General features: G+C 39.3%; 2 protein-coding genes and 1 long non-coding RNA gene across 7 annotated transcripts; 1 reads left to right on the top strand and 2 right to left on the bottom strand.

The window, feature by feature from the left end:
• Positions 1-136: 136 nt before the first annotated feature.
• Positions 137-3,454, bottom strand: LOC122014668. The gene is made up of 2 exons (XM_042571016.1): positions 3,018-3,454; positions 137-2,717 (listed from the first exon to the last, which is right to left on the bottom strand). Exon 2 carries the CDS (start codon positions 2,707-2,709, stop codon positions 466-468), a length of 2,244 nt encoding a protein of 747 aa, XP_042426950.1. The 5' UTR covers positions 2,710-2,717; positions 3,018-3,454; the 3' UTR covers positions 137-465.
• Positions 3,455-4,157: 703 nt separating this feature from the next.
• On the top strand, positions 4,158-7,003 carry LOC122014637 (aspartic proteinase 36-like). Of its 5 annotated transcripts, none has more exons than XM_042570971.1 (10): positions 4,158-4,493; positions 4,767-4,896; positions 4,969-5,225; positions 5,302-5,523; positions 5,614-5,776; positions 5,908-5,984; positions 6,101-6,197; positions 6,327-6,393; positions 6,501-6,572; positions 6,639-7,003. In XM_042570971.1, exons 1-10 carry the CDS (start codon positions 4,225-4,227, stop codon positions 6,788-6,790), a joined length of 1,506 nt encoding a protein of 501 aa, XP_042426905.1. In that variant the 5' UTR covers positions 4,158-4,224; the 3' UTR covers positions 6,791-7,003. The 5 variants fall into 5 exon arrangements, with proteins under 5 accessions (XP_042426905.1, XP_042426898.1, XP_042426912.1 ...); XM_042570964.1 differs by having other exon boundaries at positions 4,160-4,493; positions 5,296-5,523; XM_042570978.1 differs by having other exon boundaries at positions 4,160-4,493; positions 5,296-5,523; positions 6,661-6,839.
• Positions 6,914-7,502, bottom strand: LOC122014660. The gene is made up of 2 exons (XR_006120738.1): positions 7,077-7,502; positions 6,914-6,981 (listed from the first exon to the last, which is right to left on the bottom strand). It is a non-coding gene; the product is annotated as an uncharacterized LOC122014660 (long non-coding RNA).
• Between the last annotated feature and the right edge of the window lie 3,362 nt (positions 7,503-10,864).

Here is a 10,864-nt window from a genome sequence, read left to right as displayed (position 1 = left end):
TACTTTATTGTTTGGTGAAAAAAAAAGACTGGACACCTATGAATTGTTGTTTGATTTACAAAATCATCTGCCAAAGCATAACAAAGCTTAAACTGAGACAACAGAAGTGCAGAGACAATTCGAAGAATACTATGCAGGGAGAAAAAGTTGTCCATCTGGAACAAAAAATAGATACAGGATTTACCAGTTCAAATGCAAAACTTTATTAGATGGTCCTTGAAGCAGATAAAACAAACAAAAAGAAAAACAGACACTATATCTTAAGGAGTCCTGAAATAAATAAGCAGACAAACAATATGCTAATACAATGATGAAGGTCCTTACTATACCCTAGAGGATGAGACACCTAACAGTCTACCATTGAAGAAAAAAACTCAAATTAACTCCTCTTGAAGCCTATCAGTCTACCATAATCTATATATACGAAAAGGAGAGGATACTGACTACCCGAATGCCAACAATGTATTATACAGGCGCTGCACATGTTGTTCGGAAGTGACCTGTTTGATTGCATCGGCTACAATGCACGATTCGCTTAGCCCGTCCTTGATCTTCCGAGCGAACTCTCTTCTTTCTTGGCTTTGTGGGTGGCCTAAGTGACTTGGGTGGATTAACTACCAAGGCAATCTGATTATTGGCATTTTGATTTGAGTCAGACATTTCCTTCCAAAGGCTCTTGTCTGGAATTGGATGTATAGTCTGCGAATATGCCTTCCGATATGTTGCCACAGTGAAGCAGCTCTCAGTGTAGCGATGAACATTCTGTCGACAAGAGAGAAGTGCAGCCACTCCATGAGCACAGGGCAAGCCATAGAGCTGCCAACCTCGGCAAAGGCAACAGCGGTTGCGGATGTCCACAATTATGCTGCCTTCGCGAGGAGAAACAACTTCGAACTCCGCTTCATTTGCCCTTCCAACCTGATAGCCTCTTGCATGTTCTATTGCATCAGAGACACGCCGTTCAGCTGAAGGCACGAGGATTGTCCCCCACTGCATGCTTGCTTCACGTCGCTCATTAAACCAAGTCATTAATTGCCGCCTGATGTACTCCATCATCTGGATTATTGGGAGTGAAGAAGCTTCAAGTATCCAACCATTAATCGACTCGACAATATTTGCTGTCAGGTGTCCGAATCGTGTTCCCTCAAAGTAGGCAGTTGCCCAAAGACGCGGTGGAATCCTTCCAATCCAGAAGGCAGCTTCGGGTGATATTTGCTCAATTTCTCTCATTTTAGCATCAAATTCATAATCTGTGAGAGCATGAGCAGCTCCCCAGAAGATATCAACAAGTGCAGAGTTGCTGAACTCTTTGCGGAAACTCTCAGTGAGATGGTGCATGCAGAATCCATGGAAGGCAGTTGGGAAGTTGAAGTCGACACCATCTACAATTCCTTTCTGCCTATCTGACAAAATTGTGAGCCTTGGCATGTTCTCTGTATTGGCCTCAAGTAAAGCATGCAATTCAGACAAAAACCATATCCAATTTTCATCGCTTGCCTCATCAACCACCCCAAAAGCTAGAGGGAATAGAGCACCATCTCCATCAAATCCAGTGGCCAGGAGTAAGGTTCCCAGATATTTGCTCTTTAAAACAGTCTTATCTAACCCAATCAGTGGTCGGCAGGCATTTACAAAACCATATATTGAAGCGTAGAATGAGATGAACAGTCGTTGAAAACAATCATCTTCTGGATTTTTGTATACACTTGCAATGCTTCCTGGGTTTGTCCTCTTAATTTGTTCACAATACTGTGGTAAGAGCCGATACCCTTCTTCAAAGGAGCCACGAACTGTAGCCATAATCCTCTCCTTTCCTCTCCAGGCTTGCTTGTATGACAATGTTATTCCATGCATACGGTGGATCTCTTCTAGTATCTCCTTTGGCTTGTAGTGTGGGTTCTCCCGAAGCTGTTCCTCAACAGAATTTGCCACCCACTCAACTGATGCCTGTTGATGCCCGAGATGGTAAATTCCGCTGCATGTATGTGTCTCATTGATGGTCCTGATAGTGAAGTTTGGCACACCAGTGAGCTTTGCTGCATGAATGCGCCATGGGCAACCCTCAGCGGCACACCTTGCTGTGAAGCGTGTCTTATCTGACTTAACAGTTTGAATTTCAAAGTGGCAAGCAATGGCTGTGTCCCGTATAGCTCGCCGACAGCTCTTGACATCAGCAAACTCCTGTCCCACAGTGAGCTGGTGGTCCGGACTCACAACCACCGCTCGGGCCTGCAACACCTGTGACACTACTAGCTGACCCTGCAACATCTCTTGTGTCAATCCAAGGGCAAGCTCCTGCTCATGGTCCACGGATAGCTGGTCCAAGCTATGATCAACGCTGAGATCATGGGTTTCAGCAAGAGTCAACTCATGGTTGTCTGATATACCCAACTCGTGACTCTGTGCAAGGCTATCTTGATCAGCGTCATGATTCTGTCCTAAAGCCAGCTCCTCGCCGTCGTCATGGCCATGGTCGTGGTGGTGCTGATGGTGATGGTGCCCCAAAACTAGTTGACTCTCATTTGAATGTCCAAGTGCAAGATCATGACTGTGGGATTGGCCTAGATCGAGGTCATGATCATGGGGGTGGCTAAGAACCAGACCATGTCTATGTCCAAGGCCTAAACCCTGGCCTTCACCAATAACTAGCTCGTGGTTCTGGCCGAGAGCTAAACCAGGATTTCCAAGAACCAAATCATGGTCGGCCATTGTTAAGCCTGCAAAAGCACTCAACACAGCTCAAAAACTAGTCCGTCAATAGCTGCCGAACTTCAAAACCATGATAGACAATGTGAAAACCCCCATAATTAAATAATCGTCACTACTAAAACGTAGCTCATGAAAGAAAAATTACAGCTTTGTGCTAATCTGAAGTCCAAAATTCCAACTTTCCATCTCCATAACCAACGACGCAGTAGTATTCATATAAACCCGACCCAAACCCTACCGATTTGCTTCAAAACACAAACTTCGCCGAAAGAACGCAACATCCGGAAATAGAAAAGCAGCAAGAATACCTCGTACACGCTAAATGCTAACTCGAAGACCACCAGCCTCGAAGGAAGGCCGCCAAGATCCGATATTTGATGAGGGAACGCGAAAGGCGTCGCAAAACGACGCAGAACCAGCCGGGACACGCCAGGCGAAGTCGAGAAGGAGAAGGAAATCTAGGGCTCGTTTGGAGCCTCCTTCAGTACGCGGGAAGGAGGGAGGAAGAGGAGGAGGAGAAGAGATTTGAAGGGAGGGAGAAGGGATTTAGAAGGCGAGGAAGGGAAGAAAAGGAAGGGTTTGGGGAAGGAAGAGGGCAAAAGGGCAGAAGCGAAATGGAGGAGATGACCGCCGATGCGAGAAGGAAAGAGGGCATTAAGGTCAACATATGGCCACAACGCAGAATATTATGCAGTAACATTACAGGGTTGCCCTTTCATGAACTTTAACGGGCCGGATCCGATAACGCAAATGGGAGATTTTAGACCCATAAACAACCGCAGTGATCTTAGTTAGTTACAAATAAACAAATTTTCACCTCTTAAAGCATATCAGAGTGGCGCAGCGGAAGCGTGGTGGGCCCATAACCCACAGGTCCTAGGATCGAAACCTGGCTCTGATAATATTTTTTCCCCTTTCTCAACACCTTTTTTGAGTATTTGGTTGGATTTGTCTGTTAAAGGCCAATTTCGAACCCAAATCCGGTCCATATTGAGTCAATAGTGGGCCCAAAAAGCATAGCCACATGAATGCTCCCACATTACATAAATAAATAATTCTTAAATACACCAATGATTCTATTCTCTCCAAATATGACATGATTTTTAATAATTTTAAAAATCAAGGTATATTTTCAAAAAAAAAAATCAACTAAGGAATATTGTTTATTAGTCAATTATGAGATTTATATAAAGAATGAGCGACTGTTGTTGGTGCATTAAGTTATCTACTTATCCTACTTTATTATTTATTTTCATCACCTTCCAATATATTTAATGGTAATATTTTATTTTATTCCTGCCTGCTCAAACAATCCATGGGGAAGCATAATATTCCTCATTATTTAATTAATTTAATCATTCTAAAATTGAGCGAAGCGCCAATTGGCATTAATTTAATCAACAATTAGTTTTATTTAGTCAAAAAAGGCAAAAACAGAGGAAGAAGGAAACGAGGCCTATAAATGCCGCACGATCAAACCTCGCTTGGATTCGATTACGGCAAGAAGGAGCGGGGATGGTCGTCGGTGGGCGGAAGATGCGGATTCCGCCGCTGATCCTCCTCCTCCTCCTCCTTTCTGCCTCCGCCGCCGGAATGTTTACCGCTCAGCGCGACTCCGGCGCGTTCCAGGCCGGCCTGAGGCTGGAGCGAGCGCTTCCGACGAAGGGCGTCCGCCTGGATCACCTCCTCGCGCGCGATCGAGCTCGCCATGGCCGGTCCCTGCTGGGCACATCCGGCGTGGTGGATTTCCCCGTCGAGGGCTCCGCCAATCCCTTCACTTTCGGGTGCGTTTGCGCTTTCTCTTTGCGGAAAGTTCCTATTTTTTTTTCTTCCTTTTCTGCGTTTAATTCCAACGATTCAGAATCGAATCGGAATGTTCGTTCTCGAATCCCAAGCTGTTCTTGAAATTCCTTCTTTTTTTTTCGGCTTTCTAAAATTAGCCCTTTTTCCCCCTCCTTTCTAATCAAGAAACATGTCTGACAAATTAGTTGAAACATTCGAGTCAGTTTACGTTGACGTCTAAACTGCCTCAATCCGGCCATGCCATGCTGCTTCAGGCTTTATTATACACGCGTGAGACTGGGGAACCCAGCTAGAGACTACTACGTTCAGATCGATACAGGGAGCGACGTCTTGTGGGTGACTTGCAGTTCTTGCGATGGGTGCCCGATATCCAGCGGGTTGAATGTAAGATCTCCTGCATCCCAATTGTGATTTCTCTTCATCATACTTCAGTGATTGCCATTTTCTCATATGCAGATCCAACTGAACTTCTATGAACCAGACAAGTCATCCACCTCTACAGTTCTTACTTGCTCCGACGATCGTTGCACGTCTGCCCTCCAAACTGGAGAGGCCGTGTGTCCTTCCGGCTCTTCACGTCATGCTTGCAGTTACTCCTTCCAGTATGGCGATGGGAGTGGAACTGCAGGCTATTATGTGTATGATACTATCTACTTTGATACGATCACAGGAGATCAACAGTCATTAAATTCGTCAGCTCAAATTGTTTTCGGGTATATATCACTATTAAATTAATAGTAGGAGGTGTTCTTTCCCTTCTTCTTACTAAATTAATATATACAGATGCAGCAACTCACAGTCTGGGGATTTGACAAAGTCAGACAAGGCAGTTGGTGGGATTTTAGGGTTTGGACAGAATGGATTATCCGTCATTTCTCAACTGTCTTCTGCAGGCGTTGCTCCTTCAGTTTTCTCTCACTGCCTGAGCAGTTCAGATAGCGGTGGAGGCATTTTGGTGCTGGGAGAGATTGTGGAACCGGGTATTGTCTATACCCCGCTTGTGCCATCCCAGTAAGTCCTTGTTCATAGAAGATTTTTATCTTTCAGGTGTACCATGAATGTTTGCTGATTCTTCCTTTTTTTGAATACTTGCCACAACAGGCCTCATTACAATATAAATCTAGAGAGCATCACTGTCAATGGCCAGGCACTGTCCATTGACTCATCAGTGTTCACCACAACAGACACTCGAGGGACCATTGTTGACTCTGGTACCACATTGGCTTACCTTGCTGAACAGGCCTATGGTCCTTTCGTTAACGCAGTAAGTTAGCTTGTTGCTTGTTAATTATTCCTAAACATTGCAATGTAATTGGGAAAATCATCACCCTTTTTATGAATCTGTTTTGGTATTATGTTCTAATCTAGTAATAAATTCCACACACCTTCTTGCAGATAATTGCTTCTGTTTCATCATCGGTGCGATCAATCTCTACTTCCGGTGGAAACGAGTGTTTTGTGACTTCCAGCAGGTTTTTTCAATGCACAACACAATGCTTCTTCATTTTTGGGGCAATTCAACTTGTATAACAGCATGGTGCCATGTATTGAATTTACTAACACAATTTGATACATCTCTTGATTACAGTCTTGATGAATCATTTCCTTCTGTTACACTGAACTTTAAGGGCAGTGTTTCCATGTCACTAAAGCCTGAGAACTATCTATTACAGCAAGGGATTGACGTAAGTTACTATCTTATGCTATTGATGTATTCTCAACCTTCATCATATGAGTTCTTTATCAGTATGATTTCTCGAGAAAGCATTCCACTATTATAGTATCTGATATGAATATCAATTATCTATGTGCAGGGTGATACTATCATATGGTGTATAGGCTTTCAAAACAACAAAGGTTCAGAAATAACCATTCTGGGAGGTTTGTAGACTAAACCTTCATTCACTTTGTCGTGTGTCGGATTATCTAGCAGTGGCTGTTATTTTTGTGTTTCTGTATCAAATTATGATGCACATCCTTCTCTGCAGACCTTGTTCTAAAGGATAAGATAGTTGTTTATGATTTGGCAAATCAGCGCATAGGCTGGAGGAATTATGATTGTAAGTCTCTAATCAGTTACAAATCCTTTTGTTCTGCTCAAACCATGTATATATATATTTTTTCAGGTTCTCAGTCTGTCAATGTTAGTACATCATCTGGCAGGAATCAGTTCCTAAACACTGGGCAATTCAATGCTAATGGAGTATCACACATGGTCTGCCACAAGCTTCTATGGACCAGCATAGGATTTTTGTTCTTGTTTCTGTTCTTTCTCTAAGCAGCTCACCAAGACAGAAGATCACACAGATAGAATTACTTTGATTCTTAACGATAGAATATACACACAGTGCACATTGATTCTTTACTGGTGTTATTGGATGGACATTGCTGCCAATTCTTGTAAGTTTGATTGTAATAGACGTAGATGAGTTTGTACATGATTAGACTTCATCTTATGAATTGGCTTTTCTGCATATAAAATTCAACTCAATCTGAATTCTAGAGCAAGTTTAGGTCAGAAACTAATGGAAATCTAGATCAAGCATATATCTTCGAGCCAGTACCTCAGATTGAAAAGCCCTACTTCTCCTTGGATCTCTCAAACAGAAGCTTCACATGCCGGGTTGCCGCATGGCTTTCTTCTGGGAGACGAAAGATGCGAACTTTTTCAACTAGAGAATGACGAATGGCACGGACCATGTTTCCGAGGAAGAACAAATCAGATCTCGGCCAATTTGGGAAAAAATTGTGAAACAAAGCCACGAACCCTAGAACTCTCTGAGAGTGAGGGGATCGATCTGCATCCAGTGCCCGATCGGAATGGCGCCGCGGCGATCTAGAACTGGAAGAGTGGCGAGGGCGAAGGCGACGAGCTCACCGGTCCAACCTCAACCCTAACCCGGATGCTCTTACGGAGGTCGGCCAGAGAACGCCGCAACAACCAAAGGGGAGAGAGAGAGAGAGAGAGAGAGCGAGAGAGCTTTCCAGACCACGGCGATCGGTGTGATAAATGGGCCTTATGGCGCAATGGGCCGTATTGGCCCAATAAGAAAAAAAAATAAGGCATCCGTAATTTATTAAAGCCTAATTTTACCATTTTTATTATGAATTTAAATTTAATCAAAGATAAATATGAAACGCTAGTGGCAGGAAGTGGTGGTCACTTAGCACCAGTGCCAGGAAGGTTTAGTGCATCCTAAAGATGAAACATATTAATCTGTAAATCAACTTTTGATAATGGGGTAGCTGATTATCTTCTTGCCATTTCATTAAAAAAAAGTTATGAGTTCTTAGTTGTTAAATGACTATCATGGGCCATAATTAGGCAAAATGGTTAGCACTAAACTTCTGACCTAACAGTGATGCAATTAAGAGGTTGTTTAAGCATCAATTTGGTCAAGGGGGAATTTAGTATTATATGTTCTCAATCAACCTACATCTAGTCACTCAGCTAATATTGAATCCCTCTCATTGTAAACTCATGTAAAACACTTGAAAGGTTTCAATTTTAATAAGACTAACTTCATTTAGATCATCAAGGAATTTATAATAGAATTTAAGACAACAAAGTCACTCCTCTTGATTCATCACCATCTAATACCTTTTTTTTATTATGAATTTATAACAACTTTTCTCACCTACTTAATCAACTCTCATCAATCAAACTAAAGAAACAAAATAAAAATTGACAACTAGTGTCAACAATTGTTCGCCTTACACTTGCCATGTCACAAGTCTTTGAATATTTATTTATCTTTATTTTAATAAAATAAATATATTTCCTCTATGTTAGGAGGAAACAAGTCATTAAATACCATTTTTTTTTGGAGAACTAATTATCCAATTGGACATCAATCTTCTTCTTCAATTCTCCTCATATATATATTGCCCCTCAAAATCATATGCGTGTAAATTAAGAAAAATAAGACTAAGAGATTAAAGAAAGTAGAATGAATGATATGTGGGTGGGTGGTCCTTATCAACCTTAGGCCAAGTGAGTACAAATCCATAAATTTTCAAGGTGAGAAAATGTGGCCATGTCTATGTCAAAATGTGCAAGAAAATCCTTGCACGTTTCTCCTCTTTTCATTTTTTTAGTTTTTTTTTTTTTTTATGTTTGGAACTTTGTGCCCTTAACGTTGGGTGGTGTTCTACTTTTGAATTTTAGTTCTTTTACATGTATAAATGTTTAAGTGGGCCAATAAATAAACATTAAATGATTAAATGAGATGTAGGCATGCATGCAAAATAAAGTATCTCTTATTTTCCAAAAAGGTCTTTTTAATAAAAAAAGTTTCAAATAGATCCACTAGGACTGGTGTAAAATATTCTTATCAAATCCAATTCTCTAACATGATTAACGTGTGAATTTAAAGTTCTAGTAGTAACTTCAATATGAAAATTAGTGGAAAGATGAATTTATTAGAGTGACTTAAGAGTAGTGAACATCCTTATCATTAATGCAAAACTAAATTTTCCTTGAAAAATTTACAACTTCTAAATATTTTTTTATCTTAAAAATCTAGACCATTTAATAGTTAATTTTGATGAAATTTAAAATTAAATTATGTTTATATTTTTTTCATACTAAAAATAATTTTAAAATAATAATTTTATTTGATTATTTTTTATATAAAAAATATATATTATAAAGTTTTACTTTAGTTTCACATATTATAATTGATAACATAGTGTAAAATTTTTTATAAATACTAGTGATAGTGTGTAATATAATATATTAAAATTACATTGACCCTTTATAATGAAATTATATTAATTAAAGCATTTTAGTATTATAATACTAAAGTAGAGTCATTAGTAGAGTCATGACTTTTGAAAATCGAATTGTTTGGATTTTCGAGTCTCACCCTTACGTTCAGAATTAAGAATTAATTATTTGAGCAAGATTCGTCAAATTCATGCAATAGTGCAATAATGCAAGGGTAATGCTAGAGAATCCCAGCAACAAACTACTGTAACGGGCTTCCCTATGAAAAAAATTAATTTAATTTAATATTATACTTATCTTAGTAAAAAAATTAAGAAAAATATATTTTTAATATTGTCGGTCTGAAATATTTATAGAAACTTCTTTGATCATGTTATCAAAAATTCTAAGATGTGGGACTAAAGAGAACTATATTTTTTTATATAAAATAACCAGAGAAAATTAATGATGAGAAAAATTCATAATAATACGCCGCAGCTGAGCCTCGAACTCTAGATCACTGATTGTTTTGCTTGTAGAATTACTAATAAATCTTGGAATTATTTTTAATGTAAATAGGAAAAAGAATATTAAAGTAAATTCATTTTAGGCTTCACCAAAGTTAGTTAATAAAGGGGAGAGATTTTTAATAAAATAGTAAGATTTTGGGATGATGGTAGTAAAAAATATATTATTAAATCTTTTGATTAAGATTAAATATATTATATATTATTAGCAAGCCACGCAAGATCTAGAAACGAAGATTTTCAAGTAATTTATGGTCAAGGATTATCAAATCTTGGAAAATCCTTGCGTTGGAATGTTCTTTGAATAGTCCTTTTTTAATACTCATAATAATTGGCGTACGGACGCGTGGTAAAAATTTACTAACTTATCTTTTAGGTCGGACCTCATGACGTGGCTCTGTTCGAAAATTTTCATGTATTTTATTGCATGAAATTTTCGCTGACCTCTTGGAGTTTACTTTTTCTCATTGGTTCCCGGGTTTTGTTAAATTGCAATTTACTCCCGGACATTCCTATTGATATATTTTTGAAAAGATATCTCAGTTTTTAAAATATCAAAATTGTCCCTATCTTAAAAGTTGAAAAGAAAGAGTTCAGATCCTCTATCCATAAATATCTCTATCCTCATGTCCCTTTATCAATCGGACGGATCAGATTATATCTCAAGGATAATTTTAAGGATGTCTTGTATATATCACGAGGATATCTCATACATCTTAAGGATGTCATGAAAGATGATGCACTGGACAGGTGGTTATGAGGTTGATTAAATGAAGACTTAGATTTTAGTAAGGGTTGTGAACGAGAGTGAAAATTCTTCCTGCGTACACTCGAGAGAGCAGACAAACGTCAGTACTCAAAAACTAGGGAAATGGTTTCTAGCGAAGATCTTCGGATGCTCAAGTCAATGTGATGCTCAAACAAAAAATTGAACAATAGATGTGTAGCAGAGTATGTGTGTAGTAAAAATATGCTCCAAAACGTAGCCAAAACGTACATTGTCATCGAAAAGAACCTCTTTTATATATCACCTCTAATAATCTCCATAATCATAAGGTGACAGAAAATGTCGGGTGTTAAAAAAGTTATCGAGTAAAAGAATATATATTCTGGAAGG

This window comes from Zingiber officinale, chromosome 1A, assembly GCF_018446385.1.
Source record: "Zingiber officinale cultivar Zhangliang chromosome 1A, Zo_v1.1, whole genome shotgun sequence".
Classification (NCBI taxonomy): Eukaryota; Viridiplantae; Streptophyta; class Magnoliopsida; order Zingiberales; family Zingiberaceae; genus Zingiber; species Zingiber officinale.
The sequence above is the reverse complement of the archived record's forward strand: the minus strand, read 5'-3'. Positions and strand labels throughout refer to the sequence as shown.